This window comes from Phyllobates terribilis, unplaced genomic scaffold, assembly GCF_046119375.1.
Source record: "Phyllobates terribilis strain yellow unplaced genomic scaffold, ASM4611937v1 Scaffold_1__5_contigs__length_1240528914, whole genome shotgun sequence".
NCBI classification, from domain to species: Eukaryota; Metazoa; Chordata; class Amphibia; order Anura; family Dendrobatidae; genus Phyllobates; species Phyllobates terribilis.
The window spans coordinates 890,151,773-890,175,739 of NW_027362761.1; the positions used below are offsets into that span (position 1 = coordinate 890,151,773).

Genomic DNA, 23,967 nt, shown 5'->3' on the forward strand with positions numbered 1-23,967 from the left:
ACTCGCTACTCACAATTAAAGAGGGCGCATTGCAGGTGGAGCAAGGAACTGTACAGGGTGATGCTACCAAGCCCAGCCTCATCTCAACATGGATTGGGTGATACTGAGAAGGAGGAGGAAGAGAACTTAGACCGTAATACTCTTTGGAACAGGGAAGTCTTGGCTGTTGGCAGTCTGGCACACAAGGCCGACTTTATGTTCCCCAGCCTTTACCGTGACCATCGCGTTGTATGCATTTTGGGCATTACAGAAAACTGGCACGGCACGAGAGTATTCTTGGAGATGGAGGTGTGAGGTTCTGATTAAGGAGGATGTCTGTCTTAGATCAGTTGCAAAACGGAGGGCACAGGAGGGGTGATACACAGAAATGAGGGAACAGATATAGGCCGATGCAGAACTGTGGACAGCTTGGTGGGTGAGAGAGATGAGTTTGTATTGTATTCTGTAGTGATTGTTTAACCTAACCCTGGCACAGGGTAGAGGCATCGGTGAAGCGGCTTGATAGAAATACGACCCTGGCTGTTGCATTCAGAAGTGATTTGAGAGGAGACAGTTTGTTTAGAGGGAGACTGATTAGAAGAGAGTTGCACTAGTGAATAAGAGTGACAGTAAGAGTTTTTGCAGTATCAAAGGTGAGAAAAGGTCGACTTCAGGAGAAATTTTTAAGGTGCAAGTGATATGAGCGAGTTAGTGATTTTCCAAGTTGAATAAAGGAAAGTTGTGTGTCAAATATGACTCCAAGATAGCAGGCGTGCCAAGTGGGAGTTATGGTGGCAGCACCTAAAAGAAATTGCAAAGTCAGGTATAGGTAGGTTAGTAGAGGGAGGAAACCGAAAGAGTTCATTTTTGGGAGATATTAAGTTCGAGCTCTTGTTGAAGAATTACAACAACAAAAAAATTCCCATCTGATAACGCTGGCAACAGAGGCCACAGTCAGACAGTTCATTGGACAACCAAAGAGTACAAGCAAGGAAGACACAAACCAGATTCGGCAGAGGCAGTAGAACGCTGTCAAAGGTCTGGGACAGTTTTCTCAGACCCTCCCAGCGCCCAGGCCCTGATACATGGGGTACTCTGACAAGGAGGGAAAAGTTTTGGAAGATGCAAGCTGGACACATGGCAAGAACTCTCTTTCTACGCCTTGGAGGTCCTGGCCACTAGCATTTTGTCAGAGATAGTTTTTAGTGCCGCCGGGGGCATTATAACTGATAAAACTGATAGGCGCATCCGCCTGTCAACTGAAAATTCTGACAGGCTGACTCTTATAAAAATGTACAAGGGCTGAATTGCGCCAGACTTCTCAACACCACCAGATAGCATCAAACATGAACTCAAATCCAGTGATTATTTTTTGGGGGGTCTATTCCCATGCACCTCTTCACACCCAGACATGGGAATACCCTTCGGGAATTGTTCTATTTTATGTCGCCCTCCTCTTTCTCCTCATCCTCCACCACCATATCACCAGGGCGACCGTATTGCAACACCCACACAATTTTTTTAAGGGTGCTGCTGATTAGAGATGAGCAAATATTTCAATATTCGTTTCAGATTACAATCGCTATTTTTGCAATATTTGCCAATGTAATTGTCGAATATTCGCCAAACATTACCAAACGCCATTGGATTCAATGGGTACCAAAACCAAACGTATACACAACACCTTCAAATGGGACCAAAAGCTGCCAAAACACATCAATTTAGGGACAGTCACCAGGAAAATGCCATCAATTGACCCAGAGTACAAGTAGTATAATTATTATAGCGCCATTTATTCCATTGCTCTTTACATGTGAAAAGAAGTCACTGACTGGTACAAGAGCAGAGAGGACCCTGCCTGTGTAGGCGCGCAAACAGTCTATAAGGGATGGGTGAGTATACAGTAGGTGAGGGTACAGCTGGTCGTGCAGCGGTATGGTGGAGCGAGGGTTGATGCAGGTTGTAGGCTTGTCGGAAGAGGTGGGTCTTCAGCTTCCTTTTAAAGGTTTCAACAGTAGGCAAGAGTCTGATATGTTGGGGTACACAGTTCAAGAGTAGAAGGGATGCACAGGAAAAATCTTGTATGCGATTGTGGGAAGAGGAGAGAAGACGGGAGTAAAGAAGGAGATTTGTAAGGATCGGAGGTTGCGTGCTGGTATTTATCGGGAGACTAGGTCACAGATATATGGAGCAGACAGGTTGCGGATGGCTTTGCATGTCATGGCTACAGTTTTGAACTGAAGTCTCTGGCCAATTGGGAGCCGGTGAAGGGATCATAGATTGCAATCTTATAGATTGCTGGAGCCAGTCCACAGTAAAAAAGCAGCCATAGAGTGCCCAGGAACCTTCCCATAAACTTTTCTTAGCTAGGGCTGCTTCTCGGCAGGGTTTTACGGGCCCACCAGAGAATCCTCGAGTGGGCCCTGGCTTCTCTATCAGGAGAGATCATGATAGCGCAAACTTTGCAGATGCTATGGGGCTCTTGAGCGAGGGAGAAAGGTGGGCCCTCAAAATCAAATCCTCTGGTGGGCCCAATGTTTTTCACTGACACTGCTTCTCGTTGAGAGTTGTATTTCACCACAGTCATATTCTTTAGCTCGGTGAAAGGACTGGCATAGAGGGAAACCTTATCTACTCTGGTGGTCATTTCTCTGCCACCAGGTTCCGCCCATTGTCACACACAACCATGCCTGGCTGTTTGTTCAGCAGTGAGAGCCACAGATCAGGCTGCTGTGTTACAGCTTTCAACAACTTTGCAGCGGTGGGCAGTTTGTCAATTAAGCATTAAGCATATTATCTTCAGCACAGTCTGTTGCTGCTTGGCCAAGGCAGTGCTGCAGTTCTATCAGCTTGTGACTGATGTGGTCATTTTGGAGATGGAGGCCAAACTGTAGGAGGAGGTGCAGGAGCTGAACAATTTGATTACATTGAAGTTACATTGGCGAGTCTGGTTTTTATACTAAAAAAAGATCCTACTGTGTTTTTATTTATTTATTTATTTTTTTACATCTCTTCAAATGTGTATTGGAGTGCGTTCCAATTTTTGGCAGCCCTGGAAATTGTTGCATATGCAATAACAGTATAGGAGACACACTCCTTAATAATGGGAAGGACAATTCAAATAGATTCTATGTTCTAGAATATTAACTGTCTTATCTGAAATTCTTTTACGGGTGAGGTATCGCAGTATGGATAGCGTATTACACCGAACCAGCCAGGTATTATTGTCTTATACTGAATGCTGCTGGTGCTGCCCAAAAAAATTTAAAATCTATTCTATTCCCTATCGATAATGCTGTCAGATGCATTTACAATAGGAACAGGTGCTGCTGCTAAGTGGTATCATCACCAGCTACACATGAGTGTTCATTCTGGTCGCATAAATGTCTTCCACAGTCCATAACTTTATTTTTTTTTATTTCTTTGGCATTAAATACAAGTCATTACCCTGGAAAGAATGTTTCTTAACATTTTTTTAATCTTAGCTTGTTTTTTGTATGGTTTTCTTTTTGTCAGTCCGCAAAAGTGGCATAATACTCAGACAACATTGTTCACAGATATGCTATTTGTCAGCGGCCAACTGAGAATAGGTTTGAACCCTCAACTGCAATACTTTAACTGGAGTGTAATATTTGACACGTTCACAATAATTGCTGGATTATTAGGGCAGTCATATGGGATAACGTTCTGATGGCCACGGTTTCAGACAGTTGCCTAATAGTAAGGTATTTGTCAGCGACCGAGTGTCTATTGGTTCAACAAAACACAGGTGGCTGAATTTAAAAGGAGTGGAATATTTGCTACGCTCCTCAAAATTTCTGCATTATTACAGCAGTCATATGGATCACATGCATCTGATCATTGAAAAAAGTTCCCCTGCTTCCACAATACAGTAATATGAATAAAACAAAAAAAATCTGGCTGTATTCTGTGAACAAGCAAATGGAGCTGTAAAATGGTGTACATTGACACACTGCTTCAATCTATAAATGGAGCACAATATTTTCCACGTTCACTACAAATGGCTGGATTTGAACCACAGTTATATGTGATACGTTAAATAGCAGGCCTGTAATTTACTAATATTATTCTACACAGAGACCTAATGTGAATAACTTGACCGGCACACTGCAATGAGAAAATGGAAGAAATGGCTGATTTTGGAACACTCTTATAGGTGATATGTCTGACAGAGAACCACGGTTTTAAATAGCAGGCCTTTAATTTACTAATATTATTCTACACAGAGGCCTAGTGTGAATAGCTTGACCGACTCACTGCAACGGAATGAAAATGGAAGAAATGTCTGATTTTGGAACAGTCTTTTAGGTGATATGTCTGACAGAGAACCACGGTTTTAAATAGCAGGCCTGTAATTTACTAATACTATTCTACACAGAGACCTTGTGTGAATAGCTTGACCGACAGACTGCAACTAAAATGAAAATGGAAGAAATGTCTGATTTTGGAACACTGTTATAGGTGATATGTCTGACAGAGAACCATGGCTTTAAATAGCAGGCCTGTAATTTACTAATATTGTTCTACACAGAGACCTAGTGTGAATACCTTGACCGACACAGTGCAACAGAATGGAAATGGAAGAAATGTCTGATTTTGGAACACTGTTATAGGTGATATGTCTGACAAAGAACCACGGTTTTAAATAGCAGGCCTGTAATTTACTAATACTATTCTTCACAGACACCTAGTGTGAATAGCTTGACCGACACACTGCAACAGAATGGAAAAGAAAAAAAGGAAGCCAATATTTTCCACGTTCAGTTCAATTTTCAGGATTTTATCGCTGAAGTATGGAACAGATCTGGCTTTCTTCTGCAGTGAGAACAAGAAAATGGAGCATGAAAATGCTGTACTCTTTATTGCTTTTTAAACAAATAACCAGGATTAAGATAAAAAAAAAATTTGCCCTGGCCCCTGATATCTGGGGCTATGTCTACAAATATCTGTAATTATTACAACAGTGGGTACGGAAAGTATTAAGACCCCTTTAAATTTTTCACTCTTTGTTTCATTGCAGCCATTTGGTAAATTCTAAAAAGTTAATTTTTTTCTCAATAAAGTACACTCTGCACCCCATCTTGACTGAAAAAAAACAGAAATGTAGAAATTTTTGCAAATTTATTAAAGAAGAAATACTGAAATATCACATGGTCATAAGTATTCAGACCCTTTGCTCAGTATTGAGCAGAAGCACCCTTTTGAGCTAGTACAGCCATGAGTCTTCTTGGGAATGATGCAACAAGTTTTTCACACCTGGAATGGGGATCCTCTGCCATTCTTCCTTGCAGATCCTCTCCAGTTCCGTCAGGTTGGATGGTGAACATTGGTGGACAGCCATTTTCAGGTCTCTCCAGAGATGCTCAATTGGGTTTAAGTCAGGGCTCTGGCTGGGCCAGTCAAGAATGGTCACAGAGTTGTTCTGAAGCCACTCCGTTGTTATTTTAGCTGTGTGCTTAGGGTCATTGTCTTGTTGGAAGGTGAACCTTCGGCCAAGTCTGAGGTCCAGAGCACTCTGGAAGAGGTTTTCATCCAGGATATCTCTGTACTTGGCTGCATTCATGTTTCCTTCAATTGCAATCAGTTGTCCTGTCCTTGCAGCTGAAAAACACCCCCATAGCGTGATGCTGCCACCACCATATTTCACTGTTGGGTTTGTATTGGGCAGGTGATGAGCAGTGCCTGGTTTTCTCCACACATACTGCTTAGAATTATTATCACCAAAAAGTTCTATCTTCGTCTCATCAGACCAGAGAATCTTATTTCTCATAGTCTGGGAGTCCTTCATTTGTTTTTGAGCAAACTCTATGAGGGCTTTTATATGTCTTGCACTGAAAAGAGGCTTCCGTTGGGAAACTCTGCCATAAAGGCCCCACTGGTGGAGGGCTGTAGTGATAGTTGACTTTGTGGAACTTTCTCCCATCTCCCTACTGCATCTCTGGAGCTCTTCTCCCACGATTGCTCAGTTTGCCTGGACTGCCAGGTCTAGGGAGACTTCTGGAGGTCCCAAACTTCTTCCATTTAAGGATTATGGAGGCCACTGTGCTCTTAGGAACCTTGAGTAATGCAGAAATTCTTTTGTAACCTTGGCCAGATCTGTGCCTTGCCACAATTCTGTCTCTGAGCTCCTTGGGCAGTTCCTTTGAGCTCATGATTCTCATTTGGTCTGACATGCACTGTGAGCTGTGAGGTCTTATATAGACAGGTGTGTGCCTTTCCAAATCAAGTCCTATCAGTTTAATTAAACACAGCTGGACTCCAATGAAGGAGTAGAACCATCTCAAGGAGGATCACAAGGAAACGGACAGCATGTGACTTAAATATGAGTGTCTGAGCAAAGGGTCTGAATACTTATGACCATGTGATATTTCAGTTTTTCTTTTTTAATACATTTGCAAAAATTTCTAAATTTGTGTTTTTTTCACTCAAGATGCGGTGCATAGTGTACTTTAATGAGAAAAAAATGAACTTTTTAGAATTTACCAAATGGTTGCAATGAAACAAAGAAAAATTTAAAGGGGTCTGAATAATTTCAATACCCACAGTACACTGCCTGCCTGCCTAGCACTGTTTATATGCAGCTAGATTAGTCCTCAGAAGGACTGTTAGTTCAGATGGATACATATATTTATGTTGTGGAATACCTATACTAACAGGACGTTCAATGGACCCTCTTGTGCAGTATCATGCACTGCAGTCTGCCACATACCCTGCCTGCCTGCCTTACTCCTGCTATCACCACTGAATATATGCAGCTGGATTAGTCCTCAGAAGGACTGTTAGTTTAGTTGGATATATATATATATATACAGTAAAGACCAAAAGTTTGACACACCTTCTCATTTAAAGATTTTTCTGTATTTTCATGACTATGAAAATTGTACAGTCACACTGAAGGCATCAAAACTATGAATTAACACATATGGATTATATACTTAACAAAAAAGTGTGAAACAACTGAAAATATGTCTTATATTCTAGGTTCTTCAAAGTAGCCACCTTTTGCTTGATGACTGCTTTGCACACTCTTGGCATTCTCTTGATGATCTTCAAGAGGTAGTCACCGGAAATGGTTTTCACTTCACAGGTGAGCCCTGTCATGTTTAATAAGTGGGATTTCTTGCCTTATAAATGGGGTTGGGACCATCAGTTGTGTTGTGCAGAAGTCTGGTGGATACACAGCTGATAGTCCTTCTGAATAGACTGTTAGAATTTGTATTATGGCAAGAAAAAAGGAGCTAAGTAAAGAAAAACAAGTGGCCATCATTACTTTAAGAAATGAAGGTCAGTCAGTGCGAAAAATTGGGAAAACTTTGAAAGTGTCCCCAAGTGCAGTTGCAAAAACCATGAAGCGCTACAAAGAAATTGGCTCACATGAGGACCGCCCCAGGAAAGGAAGACCAAGAGTCACCTCTGCTTCTGAGGATAAGTTTATCCCAGTCACCAGATTCAGAAATCACAGGTTAACAGCAGCTCAGATTAGAGACCAGGTCAATGCCACACAGAGTTCTAGCAGCAGACACATCTCTTCAATAACTGTTAAGAGGAGATTTTGTGCAGCAGGCCTTCATGGTAAAATAGCTGCTAGGAAACCACTGCTAAGGACAGGCAACAAGCAGATGAGACTTGTTTGAGCTAAAGAACTCAAGGAATGGACATTAGACCAGTGGAAATCTGTGCTTTGGTCTGATGAGTCCAAATTTGAGATCTTTGGTTCCAACCACCGTGTCTTTGTGCGACGCAAAAAAGGTGAACAGATGGACTCTACATGCCTGGTTCCCACCGTGAAGCATGGAGGAGGAGGTGTGATGGTGTGGGGGTGCTTTGCTGGTGACACTGTTGGGGATTTATTCAAAATTGAAGGCATACTGAACCAGCATGGCTACCACAGCATCTTGCAGCGGCATGCTATTCCATCCAGTTTGCATTTAGTTGGACTATCATTTATTTTTCAACAGGACAATGACCCCAAACACACCTCCAGGTTGTGTAAGGGCTATTTGACCAAGAAGGAGAGTGATGGGGTGCTACGCCAGATGACCTGGCCTTCACAGTCACCAGACCTGAACCCAATCGAGATGGTTTGGAGTGAGCTGGACCGCAGAGTGTAGGCAATAGGGCCAACAAGTGCTAAGCATCTCTGGAATTCCTTCAAGATTGTTGGAAGACCATTGGCGGTGACTACCTCTTGAAGCTCATCAAGAGAATGCCAAGAGTGTGCAAAGCAGTCATCAAAGCAAAAGGTGGCTACTTTGAAGAACCTAGAATATAAGACATATTTTCAGTTGTTTCACACTTTTTTGTTAAGTATATAATTCCACATGTGTTAGTTCATAGTTTTGATGCCTTCAGTGTGAATGTACAATTTTCATAGTCATGAGAAAACAGAAAAATCTTTAAGTGAGAAGGTGTGTCCAAACTTTTGGTCTGTACTGTTTATATGTATATATATATATATATGTATATATATATATATATATATATATGTATATATACATATATATATATATACAGTATATATATAAATATATATATATATATATATATGTATATGTTGTGGAATACCTATACTAACTATAAACAAGCAAATCTCTACCTGACGCAGCTGCACCTCTCCTTACTCTGCCAGATTCTGGGGTACACTGTGACAAGCATAGTGGCGCCAGGTTTTGTTTATACCTTTATACTTTTGCACAATAATAGCATTTTTCATGGGAATCCGTTTATTTTCTCCATATTCTAAGAAGCATAACTGTTTACTTTTCCATCAACATAGCTTCCTGAAAACCTTCTTCTGTGGTCCAGGTTTTATTTTTCACTCTTACGATTTAGAAGTACATATAGCACATTAACTTTTTTAGAGTGAGGAGTTGATCGGATAAACCAGGAATGCCGCCATGTATATAAAAACATTGTAACTTTTTTTATATGGAGCCTTACCAATGCAGCAATATATTTTAACATACTTTCGAATTAGAGATGATCAAATCACTTCAACGCAAATAGAATTCTCAAATTTGTAATACATTTGGATTACTCATAATCTATATATTCACATTTTTTTACAATTAAAATTGCCTGAATCCATACAAATGGTGGTTACCTGGACGCCATTTTCCTCTATTCAAGAGGGCCAAGAAGGAGTTAAAAGAAATAATACTAACCCCTCTCCAGCCCAAATGGGAGCTATGTGCAGACACTGTGAGGACCGTGGAGAGTTGAGTATTAATTAAATGGCGGCAAGTGTGAGGTCTAGATAGACTAGGCCTTCCACAATGTCATGATGTGCATCAGGACACGATGTCATGATGTCATGATACCTATTGGGTGCCAGCGGCTCTGAATTCCCGAGAGAACTTGTGGCATGAAGAAGTCCAATGTCCCATAGATGAAAACTTTTTTGGATTAAATAAAATGACTGGTTGTATGTGGTCCAGATGTCTTGATGTCGCACGACCTAGAGGGCGTTTGAGGCAGCAAATACCAAATGGAACTTGTGGCACAAAAAAGACTTCCAGTCTGTGGATAAACACTAGAATGACCAGGCAGTCAGCTGCGCGGACAACATGATGCCCTGAAAAAAGTTGAATATTATATTTAAAAAATTTTTTTCATCTTACGTTTCTCATGCTCTGGCGTCTAGAGAGACCTCTGAGCATAATAAGATTTTGATTACAAAATGTAAGTGAACTGCCGAATTTGAATTTTGGCAGGCTGGCTAATCACTACTTAAAATGTTTTCCTTAATGACAATCTGTCAGCTGGTTTTTGCTACCTCATCTGAGAGCAGCATCAGGCAAAGAGACCCTGAATCCAAGGATGTATCTCTTAGTTAACTGGTTGCAGCAGTTGTGACACAATCAGAGTTTTTAGATTTAGCATGAAGCAGAGCTGAGAAAGCTAACCCCGCCCACACCAGGCTCTGTATATGCAATAGTCTATAGACAGTGAGCTGCTTATCACTGAAGGGGTCGGAGGCATGCACATCCATGTTAAGAAGTCATCGAACTCAGGGTCCTAATGCTATAATTCCAAGTAATATTTTTTGGTAGTGCTGTTAGCTGTGGCTGACAGCAACTACTGGTTTGTAATTGTAGATATTGTAAGAACTGGAGAGTCCAGAATCTTCAATTCTTCCTTAATTGGTCGGCGACTTCGAGGCAATGAAATGGGTGTCCCCCCATGAATTCTACCTGGATCCAGTGCTAAAGCTGTCCCATTTGTCTTGGTTGGAGATGAGGCCTTTCAATTCTCCTGCCATGTGATAAGGCCTTATACCTGCCATGTTATGGATCGGCGGCGGCATATATTTAACACAGGGCATGGCATCTGGTGGAATGCACCTTTGGCATTTTGTGCGCAAAATGGAGAATCTTGCACAGTGCCCTCCAATTAAGCAAACAAAATGTCAATGGTGTCATTAAGGCCTGTGTTTTACTACTTAATTTCCACCGCATCCACGATTTGCCTGTATCTGTGGGTGCAGATGGAGAATGTGTGCCCAATACTACTCCTGTAACACAGGTTCTTACTAGATGCCCTGACTCATCTGACATGACAGTGCGGGAACTTTTTTCTGATTATTTTCTGACGCCGGAAGGGTCAAAACCCTGGCAGCAAAATTATGCTGTTTGTAAAAGTTAATTTTTTGGGTTGACTATAGCCCCCCCCCCCCCAAAAAAATGAGTTCTGTAATTTCTTTAAATACGGTACTCAAAACAAAACTAATAAAACACACCAATTCAAAAGCCAACTGTAACCATGAAATGTGTTTATTTGATGTTTAAAAATTCAAATCAGCTTCAACACAGCCAAAAAGAAGTCCAAACACAAAATGCAAAGAAGAAATGCCTTCTTTCTTCTAAGCAATCAAAGCAAAAATAAAATGTAAACTATAATATGTGAAAGTGGGGGACGACTGGCAGGAGGGTTAGGTCTGGTAGAACGAGGAGGTGATGGAATATAAGAGGAGGTGGATGTCATGGGTTATAAGGGAGCTGTTATGGGTTTGGCTGTGGTATTATGTAGCTTCCATGAACAGTTGGAACAGGTGCTGCCTTCTGGTGATGGGGCCGGGAACGCTTTTGGGGCATGTACCCCACATGGTACAGATGGTATTGTGGCCAATAGTGCTATCCTTCCCCTGAGCCACTGATGTGGTGGTGTTTAGAAGGGCCAATGGTATCCAGGGGATGCTGCTGCTGGTGGTGGTGGTGATGGAGGTGGTGGTGGCTGGGAGGCCACAGTACTGAAAGCTTGGGGTCTTCTTTGTGTATGGAGCTGTTTCTGCTCCTGCATCTGAAACACATCATGTGGATCATTTGGGGGAATGGCAGAATCCAGGAGAAGTAACATGGTGGATTTGGTCCACAGCTTAAGGTCCTCTGGGACCTTTCTAAAATGGTGAATTGAAAACAACAACACAGAGGATTGAACTTATGGTCTAAGCTTCATGATTGGCGCAAGAAAACTTAGTTGATTCATATACAGCTATGTTTTTTTTTGGTGCCCCATCTCCACTTCTGGATTGCTGCTGACGCTCCCTCCTATATTGATCCCTACAGCTGAGCCAGCATCTGATCACATCGTTCACTTTAAACAACCAACATCTAAAATATGCAGAGTGCATTCTGCAAAGGTGTTTATGTTTATGTGCACAATATGAAGACTATGTGTGTTCTTTTTCCTTCTTTATTTGTGGATTGAATAAACTTTAGGTGCATGTGTTTGGAACAAAAAACTACATTTGACATGTCCTTGTAAGACAAATGACGCGCAAGAACATAATAATATTCAAAATACAAAATTTATTATAATCCAAAGTTAAAAACTGACATACATATTAACCATAATGGTGCAGATACATTAGTAGTGGGCAAAAAAAGTAAGTACTCTAGGTTCAATCCAACACATGATGTAGATTAGTTATAAGAAATCGCTGAAATGAGATATATATAGATCCAACACGTGATGTAAATTAGTAATGAAAATTCGCTGAGATGGGACATATATAAATATGGATATGTCAAACATATACCATAGCCAAGTTGATAGTATATAAACTATCTAGAAGGCTCCAATGAGCCACTAAAGTGCACAGTGCATGGCTAAACACAAAAAGATAGTCACCATTAAGCAGCAAACATAAGTACAAAGTAGTAAAACTTACATGTGTGGATATCAGATGATGTGAGCCTAGGTACTGTCACCCCTACACGCGTTTCGGTGCTGTGCCTTCTTCCGGGGGTAGAAGGCACAGCGCCGAAATGAGCGTAGGGGTGTCAGTACCTGGGCTCACATCATCTGATATCCACACATGTAAGTTTTACTACTTTGTACTTATGTTTGCTGCTTAATGGTGACTATCTTTTTATGTTTAGCCATGCACTGTGCACTTTAGTGGCTCATTGGGGCCTTCTAGATAGTTTATATACTATCAACTTGGCTATGGTATATGTTTGACATACCCATATTTATGTATGTCCCATCTCAGCGAATTTTCATTACTAATTTACATCATGTGTTGGATCTATATATATCTCATTTCAGCGATTTCTTATAACTAATCTACATCATGTGTTGGATTGAACCTACAGTACTTACTTTTTTTGCCCACTACTAATGTACAGTATCTGCGCCATTATGGTTAATATGTATGTCAGTTTTTAACTTTGGATTATAATAAATTTTGTATTTTGAATATTATTATGTTCTTGTACGTCATTTGTCTTATATGAACCATATAGGAGAAGTTGAACAGATTTTGTTTATCTGATTTGTGACCTGTATGGTCAAATAACTTTGCTTCATTTGACATGTCCTTGTTGATCAAATTGACTTATCAGTGTGAAAAGAAAGATGAGAACAATACTCAGTTGGTAATTTGTGACCAAGCAACATTACATAGTTAGAAGTTATGGTTTTTCAAAATAGCAAAAATAAATAGTAAAGTCTAATGACAATGGATCACTACAATAACCTGGCACATGTTGGGGTGCATGCTGTGTGTTCCACATGTTGCATAATGTTGGATGTGGCAATAGGTGTTGTTGCCAAAATCAAGGCCTAATGAATGAACTGTATAAGTCGATATTCTACAAAGGAATTGAATATATGTAGGACAGATCTGAGGGTAGGAAACAATATATTTTTGATAAAAAAAAAAAATAGTAATTCCAATTTGCACATATTACTATGTGCTGGTCTCCGTGGTGGTGTGGATCTTCAGGCTGGAAAAAACACCTAGGGGAGGCTGCCAATACTTACTGTTGTGTTAACTTCTTGTCATGGGGTGATTGAATATCCTATGTCATTTTTATATGTGATGCGTAAAAATCGGATGCCATACGGATAGCCCGTGGGCCATCCAATTTTTTTCTGTCACCTATAGACTTGCATTGGCGAGTCTCATCCAATATACACAGCCACTCACAGCATGCTGGGATTTTTCACTCACGCCGAATCCACCTGAGGAAAAAATCGCACTCATCCTATTTATTCACTAGTGTGAGCGAACCCTAATACAGATGTATTTATACACCCATATTACTCCACATATCCAACCCAACCAGAGATCTGATAACCTAAAATAATAACACCGGTGGGATCGCTGTTAGTTCGGGTCATTGGACCCTAAGTTCAAGGGTTTCCTAGCAGTAAAACAGACACAAAAATTGTGACTGTTTTCACTTAAACATGGTTCTAGTTAACCTCTACCCTAGAAATCAAAGTATATTAATGAGATTTTCTGGGCTCTAAACAAATTTCATCAGTTATTCTATGTGACTTCTGATTACTGAATCATGGTAGTATGTAATGTGAACATTGTCACAATTCCCTTTTATTCCCAGTGTGAATGGACAGACACATGTTCACAAGTATGCATTTTACATAGTTCTGGTTACATGTTGAATAAATTCCAGTCCACCCACTTGCAATGGAAATACAATGAGATTGTGACAGTGGGTGCATAATAATCTGCAAACACAGAATGACTGCAAAAAAAATGTCTACAGCCCGGAAAACACCTGGTTCTTTAAGCGTACATATATTTAATACAGTCTAATAATTATATATAATCTTCATTTTCTAGAATGCCTAACGAGCTGGTAGATATTTTGTAATACAGATTACACTCCAGTTAAACTGGCCTTACAGACAAGAACCCTTACAGTATTAAATATAATCGGTATTAAAATCAGAGGAAAGTCTCCTCCAGCTTTAGGTACCAAAATACATCTCAGTATGGATGTTCATTACATTGCAGGAGTGCATTCCTAACACAAGAGGGCGCTGCCAGACTATTTATTGGCATTCTACCACGCATATATTCTTCCATATATTCTGTTAAATTCATATAATAGTGTTTCAAAATGCAATTTATGCTAAGTCTGCATCTAGTCATTTTGCTGCATTTAATAATATCTTATATCTTGTTACAGCAACATTTGTCCCAAATTCAGAAGTGTTGGATATTCTACAAACTGGTATGTTTGTTGTACTGAAGTATATTGTGCTGTAGATAAACTCTGTAACAATATCTAATTATCATTTCTTTTATTCATAATAATATATCCTTAGAAGAAGGCTAGAAGTCATCTTCAATAGTCATCTTCAATACTTGAATATAGGCCCCCTTCACACGTCCTGATGATACCGTTGTAACAGGCCATAATCAGACCAGTGATGGGTGGCGACAATATATTGGAACGTTTCGGCCTAAATTGGCCTTATTCAATCCAGTCGCTATTGCTGCTGGCTGATATAGGGGTTGAGGATTTAGGCTATTCTTAAGACCAGGAGTGAGATCTCTGTAGGGATAGACTCTTAGTGATCCAGGTAATGCTGGTTTCAGTAGTTTAGTAGAAGTCAGTGACTGGCCGACGGCAGGACTGAGCTGGTAGTGGTGAGTAGCGGCGCGGGCCTCTCATAAGCAAGGCGTAGCCCGCGCCGCTACTCACCACTACCAGCTCAGTCCTGCCGTCGACCAGTCTCTGACTTCTACTAAACTACTGAAACCAGCATTACCTGGATCACTAAGAGTCTATCCCTACAGAGATCTCACTCCTGGTCTTAAGAATAGCCTAAATCCTCAACCCCTGCATCAGCCAGCAGCAATAGTGACTGGATTGAATAAGGCCAATTTAGGCCGAAACGTCCCAATTAGAGATGAGCGGTGTTCGACTCGAACTGTTCGCCAATCTCAAATTCGAGCTGTTTTGGGCGGTGTTCAATGCCGTTCGGCGAACACGAACAAGTTGAAAAAAATTCGGCTGTTCGAGGATATGTTCGATAAATGTTCGTGCACCAAAATCATAACTGAATTTTTTCTCAGTAATGCTGAAAATGAATGTTAATACGCAGTTTGAGTGTACAGCGGGGTGGGGGGAGGGGCAGGGGATGGATCTCTGCAGAAATAATGAAGATCTCCATTTTTTTTTCTCTCTCCCGCATTTACAGTGGGGAAGTGCAATCTGTCAGCCTATCAGCAGCGCACACACGGAGCGAACTGCTTTTTTTCACACAAGCAAGGGCATGTGTCATTGGCAGTGTATGTCACATGTCCTTGCCCTATAAGACCCAGCCATTTTCCCCGTCGCCACCATTTTGTCACTGCTGCAGCTGCGTGTTAGACGGCACCGCTGTTGCTGTGTGCGCTATACTTTGTTAATTTCAAGCCAATTTTCACACAAATCTACAGATAGCTTGGGAGTAGGGAATAGTTGTGATTGCAGTCCTTTTCAGGGCTAGGTTACATCAGTTCCTATCACTTTTATCAGGCAGGTCTGTGATCTTAAATAGATAGGTTGGGAGTAAAGACTAATTGTAATTCAAGTCCTTTTGAGGGCTAGGTTACATCAGTTCCTATCACTTTTTGCCAGGCAGGTCTGTGCCAGTGCTGTGCAAGTTTTTTTTCACAGCATTTGGCTAAATCTAGCAAAGCAAATCCTTTTAGTCCTCTTGCAGTGTGTGTTAGTCAGTGGAGATGCCTATCTGTGTTGCAAGCTACACCACCTGTGTATAGAATACAATTTTTTTTTATTGCAACTAGTGAAGTAAAACCTTTTGGGCATAGCATCATTCTATTATTCCATCTATACTAACCTCCACCAGGTTGCAAATTCAATATAATTTTTATCTGCATATAGCTATGAAAAAATATTTTGGCTTGTAGCAGTGTGTGGGACTTGTTCTATTAGTCCATCTATACTAACCTCCACCAGGATGCAAATTCAATATAATTTTAATCTGCATCTAGCTCTGAAAAAATATTTCAGCTTGTAGCAGTGTGTGGGACTTGTTCTATTAGTCCATCTATACTAACCTCCACCAGGTTGCAAATTCAATATAATTTTTTTCTGCATCTTGCTCTGAAAAAATATTTCGGCTTGTAGCAGTGTGTGGGCCTTGTTCTATTAGTCCATCTATACTAACCTCCAACAGGTTGCAAATTCAATATCATTTTTTTCTGCATCTAGCTCTGAAAAAATATTTCGGCTTGTAGCAGTGTGTGGGACTTGTTCTATTAGTCCATCTATTCTAACCTCCACCAGGTTGCAAATTCAATATAATTTTTCTCTGCATCTAGCTCTGAAAAAATATTTCGGCTTGTAGCAGTGTGTGGGAATTGTTCTATTAGTCCATCTATACTAACCTCCACCAGGTTGCAAATTCAATATAATTTTTTTCTGCATCTAGCTCTGAAAAAATATTTCGGCTTGTAGCAGTGTGTGGGCCTTGTTCTATTAGTCCATCTATACTAACCTCCACCAGGTTGCAAATTCATTATAATTTTTTTCTGCATCTAGCTCTGAAAAAATATTTCGGCTTGTAGCAGTGTGTGGGACTTGTTCTATTAGTCCATCTATTCTAACCTCCACCAGGTTGCAAATTCAATATAATTTTTTTCTGCATCTAGCTCTGAAAAAATATTTCGGCTTGTAGCAGTGTGTGGGAATTGTTCTATTAGTCCATCTATACTAACCTCCACCAGGTTGCAAATTCAATATAATTTTTTTCTGCATCTAGCTCTGAAAAAATATTTCGGCTTGTAGCAGTGTGTGGGACATTTTCTATTAGTCCATCTATACTAACCTCCACCAGGTTGCAAATTCAATATAATTTTTTTCTGCATCTAGCTCTGAAAAAATATTTCGGCTTGTAGCAGTGTGTGGCACTTGTTCTATTAGTCCATCTATACTAAACCTCCACCAGGTTGCAAATTCAATATAATTTTTTTCTGCATCTAGCTCTGAAAAAATATTTTGGCTTGTAGCAGTGTGTGGGACTTGTTCTATTAGTCCATCTATACTAACCTCCACCAGGTTGCAAATTCAATATAATTTTTTTCTGCATCTAGCTCTGAAAAAATATTTGGGCTTGTAGCAGTGTGTGGGACTGGTTCTATTAGTCCATCTATACTAACCTCCACCAGGTTGCAAATTCAATATAACTTTTATCTGCATCTAGCTCTGAAAAAATATTTCGGCTTGTAAGAGTGTGTGGGACTTGTTCTATTAGTCCATCTATACTAACCTACATCAGGTTGAAAATTCAATATAATTTTTTTCTGCATCTAGCTCTGAAAAAATATTTCGGCTTGTAGCAGTGTGTGGGAATTGTTCTATTAGTCCATCTATACTAACCTCCACCAGGTTGAAAATTCAATATAATTTTTTTCTGCATCTAGCTCTGAAAAAATATTTCGGCTTGTAGCAGTGTGTGGGACTTGTTCTATTAGTCCATCTATACTAACCTCCACCAGGTTGCAAATTCAATATAATTTTTTTCTGCATCTAGCTCTGAAAAAATATTTCGGCTTGTAGCAGTGTGTGGGACTTGTTCTATTAGTCCATCTATACTAACCTCCACCAGGTTGCAAATTCAATATAATTTTTTTCTGCATCTAGCTCTGAAAAAATATTTTGGCTTGTAGCAGTGTGTGGGACTTGTTCTATTAGTCCATCTATACTAACCTCCACCAGGTTGCAAATTCAATATAATTTTTATCTGCATCTAGCTCTGAAAAAATATTTTGGCTTGTAAGAGTGTGTGGGACTTGTTCTATTAGTCCATCTATACTAACCTCCATCAGGTTGAAAATTCAATATAATTTTTTTCTGCATCTAGCTCTGAAAAAATATTTCGGCTTGTAGCAGTGTGTGGGACATTTTCTATTAGTCCATCTATACTAACCTCCACCAGGTTGCAAATTCAATATAATTTTTTTCTGCATCTAGCTCTGAAAAAATATTTCGGCTTGTAGCAGTGTGTGGGACTTGTTCTATTAGTCCATCTATACTAACCTCCACCAGGTTGCAAATTCAATATAATTTTTTTCTCCATCTAGCTCTGAAAAAATATTTTGGCTTGTAGCAGTGTGTGATACTTGTTCTATTAGTCCCATCTATACTAACCTCCACCAGGTTGCAAATTCAATATAATTTTTTTCTGCATCTAGCTCTGAAAAAATATTTTGGCTTGTAGCAGTGTGTGGTACTTGTTCTATTAGTCCATCTATACTAACCTCCACCAGGTTGCAAATTCAATATAATTTTTTTATGCATCTAACCCAGCCAATAATTTTGGGCTAATACCACAGTTTGGCCACTCAGCTCTGCTCGGTTCCCATCCATTGTTTTTGTGCAAACAAGTCCAGAGTTGTGAATTAGTTAACCACCAAAATGAGTGGAAAAAGGCCTGCTGCTGGTGGAAAGGGGAATAGGCGTGTTGGGAAGGGAAAAAAAGGTTGTGTCCGTGGGGTAGGTGTTAAAGCAACAGTAACTTCTGCAGAAGAAAGACCATATTCCAGCCAAACTAAGATGTCTACTTCTTTTAGCGGACAATGTGATAAGATCCCTTTCTTACGGCCACGCCAATCGCTACAAATTCCAGATGAGGCACAAAAACAGCAGGTGCTTCAACGGATATCAAATGCTCCTTTAAGTGGGCTCTCCTTCACCTCAACTTCAACATCACAAATACTCCAGTCCTCAGAGGTGTCACCCCAATCGCACTGGCTTCCTCACAGCTCCCAAGTCTCCAGCTGCACGTCTGAGTATGGGGTAGAACAGATGGTTGAGTCTGCAGAGCTGTTTACTCATACTATAGCCTGGGAATCAGAGGTCGGCTCCAGAGCTTCTGTGAATCCAGACGAGGAAATGATCTGCACTGATGCCCAGAATCTTTATGAGTTGGATCCAGGACCAGACGCAGAAGGTTCTGACCATAATGTAGACCCTCGTTCCCAAACTATAACTCCTGTTGGTGGAGACAATGAGGAAGACGATGATGAGACTCAAATACCTGATTCTAGCGACAACTTTAGTTTTTTGTCAGGGCAGGAAGAGGTTGGCTCTGAGGACGACGGGTGAGATAACACACAGGGTGATGATGACGAGGTTGGAGATCCAACTTACTGTCAACCCACAGTCAGCCAAGAGATGAGGTTAGCAGAGGAGGTGGAGGAGGATGCTAGTGACGACGAGGTCAGGTTGCGCCTTCCTGGACAGAGACATAGTACTGGAAGGACAAACACCACTAATTAGGAGGGCACCATCTATTGTTCGGGATCTACCCCTAGCATATCAAAACATAGTACACATGTCAATCAAAGAAAAAAGGAGATATGCTTACTAGCGGTGATCACCCAAATAATCAACAATGAATAATTTACCATAAATATATATCAATTTATTCAAAACATATAGATCCTGACACACATATACAGAAGAATATACCGACCGACAATTAAAACACCATAAAAAATAGTGGACAAAAGCCACTACTAGGGGAGCCAGCTATAGCAAAGTACCTTCCTATATTTTGATGGAATATAATGCATAGTACTGCACGTAAGTAAGTAAGAAATAGGATAAAAATTGCACAGGCTGAAACGGGGTATCTGTGATGGTCAATATTCCCCAAACTCTATATTGCACATACCCAAATAGAAAATCTCATGAGGCATACAGAACACAAAAATGATTAGATGAGAATATATAAATGTGTATACATTACCTCAGAAACCTATCGGTAGCTAGAGATGAGAATCATCATATATGGGGCACCAAAACAATAACAATAAATATAAAAGAGTATATATATTGCCCATGCCCCACCTTTTACCCCACAAATGCAAACATATAGACAATATCAGTGGCTAGATCTGCCCCTGAAGCTTGTAGGACAACCAAATATGCATTGAGACCTAGGGTAGATAAGTGCTACAAGGATACAGCCTGTGCATGGGAAGGTATAGCTGAAGCTCCCGTGCCCAACGCGTGTCGCCACTCAAGGTGGCTTCATCAGGGGCATAGTACTGGAAGGACGTGAACAACTGCATCCTCAAACACAACTCTGCCTCTGACCACAAGTCGTGGTGGCTCTTCAGGTCGCATGGGTGCTAAGCCTTGCATAGCCTGGGCATTTTTTCAGATCGATAAAGATGACCCAACTCATGTTATCTGTAACATTTGTCAGTGAAAGCTAAGTAGAGGCCAAAAAATACATAGTTTGAGTACTTCATGCATGAACCGGCACATGGATATGAAGCATAAGTTGCAGAGGGAAGCTCACTGTGCTACAATGCGGCCTAGCCGGCCGGGCCAACCACCGTCTGCCCCATCTTGTGCATCCTTGGCCTCTTCATCCTCTGTGACTGGGGGGACAGCAGTCACACCTGTTTTGTGACGCAGACCTGCCACCTCTTTACCCGCAACAGCCAGCGTGATTGGCAGGTCAACATTTTCTTTGGAGGTGGAAACACCAGCTGGTGTTTAGCGCTGTCCGACATCGATAGCACCACCTTTGGATCAAGGCAACCTAACATGTCCGCCTGCATCTTCCTCACAGACCGGCAGTTTGCCAGGGACACCCTTCTCAACCCCGTCTAAGCACAACAGCCAGCCCTCGGTCCCTCAGATGTGGACAAGTAAAAGACCATTTCCTCCTAGCCATGAGAAAGCTAAGAGGTTGAATTTCACCATCTGCAAGCTCTTGGCTACTGAAGTGCTGCCTTTCCACCTGGTGGACACAGAGGATTTTCGAGACCTTATGTCCGTCGCAGTGCCCCAGTGCCAGATGCCCAGTCGGCACTACTTCTCAAAGAAAGGTGTGCCTGCGCTCCACCAGCATGTCGCACACAACATCACCGCTTCTTTGAGAAACTCTGTGTGTGACAGGGTGCATTTCACCACAGACACTTGGACGAGTAGGCATGGACAGGGGTGTTACATGTCACTGACTGGGCACTGGGTAACTATGGTGACAGCAGGACAAGGGGCTGCTGTCCAAGTCTTGCTGTCCCCATGAGTTATGCGTCAATCCTCTTTATCTCAATGTTCCTCCACTGCTTCTGCCTCCTCAACCTCCTCTCGGTCCTCCACCTGCACCCAAAGTCTGTCTGGTCATGCCACAAGCTTTCTAACTGCGCAGAAGGGATCCTGCACACCTCCTTACTATGCTGGCAGCAGGGCTCAACATCATCAGGCGGTTTTTACTTTGAAATGTCTGGGAAATGTGAGTCACACAGCTGAGTAGTTGTGGTCAGCTCTGGAGAACCAGTTTCATGAATGGTTGTTTCCACTGGACCTGAAACCAGGGAATGCCGTGTGCGACAATGCTGCAAACCTGGGTGTGGCCCTTCGCTGGGGAAATGTCACACACGTGCCTTGTATGGCTCACGTGTTGAACCTGGTTGTCCAGCAATTTTTAGCCCACTATCCCGGACTAGATGGCCTTCTGCAGAGGGCACGGTCGCTGTGTGCTCTCTTCTTCCGTTCGCATCCCGCAGCTCAGCGACTTACATCTCTACTGAAGTCGTTGGGGCTGCCACTTCACCGGCTAAAATGCGATGTGCCTACCCGGTGGAATTCAACTCTGCACATGTTGCAGCGACTGTGGCAGCACCGACAAGCCCTGGTGCAATATGTTGTGACGTATAGCCTGGGCCAACGAGATGCAGAGGTGGGGCAAATCACGCTGGAGGAGTGGTCTCAGATTATTGACCTATGCACCCTTCTGCACAGTTTTGAAATGGCGACGAAGATGTTTAGTGCTGACGATGCCATTATCAGCATGACAATTCCGGTGATTTACATGCTGGAGCACATGTTAAACAGAATTCGGAGTCAGGTGGTGGCACAAGAGGAGGTGGAGGAAGTAGAGGAGGAGGAGTTGTATGCGGAAGGGCTAACATCTGCAAGGTCCAGACGGTCGGCAGCACCAAGGCGGCAGGAATGTGAGGGTGGGGGAGATGCTTTTACCAGGGCGTATGGCAGCAGCCAAACTAGTGAGGAAGGTGCAGGAGCCCAGGAAGAAGTGGAGGACGAACTGATGGAAGACTCATCAGATGAGGGAGAACTTGACCACATTTCTGTTGTGCGAGGTTGGGGGGAGAGGGCAGAGGAAGGATCATGATTGTTACCTCGCCACCGACACAACAGGGACTTGGTGCTCCTGGATGCGCAAGACACATGAGTGCCTTCTTGCTGCACTACCTGCAACATGACCCTCGAATTGTGAGAATTAGAAATAATCCTGACTACTGGGTTGCCACACTGTTAGATCCCCGGTACAAAAGTAAATTCGCAGAAAGTATTCCTGCCATAGAAAGAGATGCACACATGCAGGAGTATCAGCAGAGACTGTTGCAGAATCTCACATGTGCTTTTCCCCAAAACACTAGTGGTGCACGTAGTGAATCTCACAGTTCCAACTTGCCAACCGTGGGACCGTCGAGTGTTCAGCACTCAAAACGTAACAGAAACACAGTATCTGCTGGTAACATCAATTTTGCGGAATCAATTCACCACTTTTTTAGCCCATCCTTTGCAAGGCCAGAGGAGACAAGAAGTCTGACACATAGTCAACGCCTAGAGACGATGGTACAGGAGTATCTCCAAGTAAACATTGAAGCCATGACTGTGTCACTGGACCCTTGCTCTTTTTGGGCTTCCAATCTGGATAAATGGCTGGAGCTCGCCACTTACGCCTTGGAGATCTTGTCATGCCCCGCAGCCAGCGTTCTGTCTGAACGTGTGTTCAGCGCTGCTGGTGGTGTGCTGACAGATAAGCGCACGCAGCTCTCCACTGATAATGTAGACAGACTCACGTTCATAAAGATGAACAAATCATGGATCCGAAAGGACTTTTCTACCCCTGTGTCATCCTGGGGAGAGTAAAAGCTTGATGATTTGCTAAAATCTCCTCACCAACCGTTTTAAGCTTTCAAATTACTAATCATGTTTATCTGTATCTTGGCTGGAAAATAATTTGTGCCTTGTAGCAGTATGCAGTACTGATTCTATTAGGCCATCTATACTAAACTCCACCAGATTTAAAATTACTAATCATGATTATCTGTATCTTTGCTGGAAAATAATTTGGGCCTTGTAGCAGTGTGCAGTACTGATTCTATTAGGCCATCTATACTAAACTCCATCAGATTTAGAATTACTTATCATGTTTATATGTATCTTGGCTGGAAAATAATTTGGGCCTTGTAGCAGTGTGCAGTACTGATTCTATTAGGCCATCTATACTAAACTCCACCAGATTTAAAATTACTAATCATGTTTATCTGTATCTTGGCTGGAAAATAATTTGGGCCTTGTAGCAGTGTGTAGTACTGATTCTATTAGGCCATCTATACTAAACTCCACCAGATTTAGAATTACTAATCATGTTTATCTGTATCTTGGCTGGAAAATAATTTGGGCTTTGTAGGAGTTTGCAGTACTGATTCTATTAGGCCATCTATACTAGCTCCAACAGCTTTCAAATTAATAATAATTTTTAGCTGCATCTAGCACGAAAAATAATTTTGGGGCTCCTAGATGCGCAAGACACATGAGTGCCTTCTTGCTGCACTACCTGCAACATGACCCTCAGATTGTCAGAATTCGAAATAATCCTGACTACTGGGTTGCCACACTCTTATATCCCCCACACTCTTCGATCAACCTT

General features: G+C 41.6%; 1 protein-coding gene across 2 annotated transcripts in view; it reads left to right on the top strand.

The window, feature by feature from the left end:
* Positions 1 to 23,967, top strand: part of LOC141154274 (EF-hand calcium-binding domain-containing protein 14-like) — a 315,751-nt gene that overhangs the window by 182,730 nt on the left and 109,054 nt on the right. The window contains exon 8 of one of the 2 annotated variants that reach the window (XM_073639921.1): positions 14,442 to 14,486. The exons of the other annotated variant lie outside the window; for it this stretch is intronic. Coding sequence (XP_073496022.1) covers positions 14,442 to 14,486 — 45 coding nt within the window. The remainder of the gene's footprint in view (positions 1 to 14,441; positions 14,487 to 23,967) is intronic. 2 annotated transcript variants of the gene reach the window in all.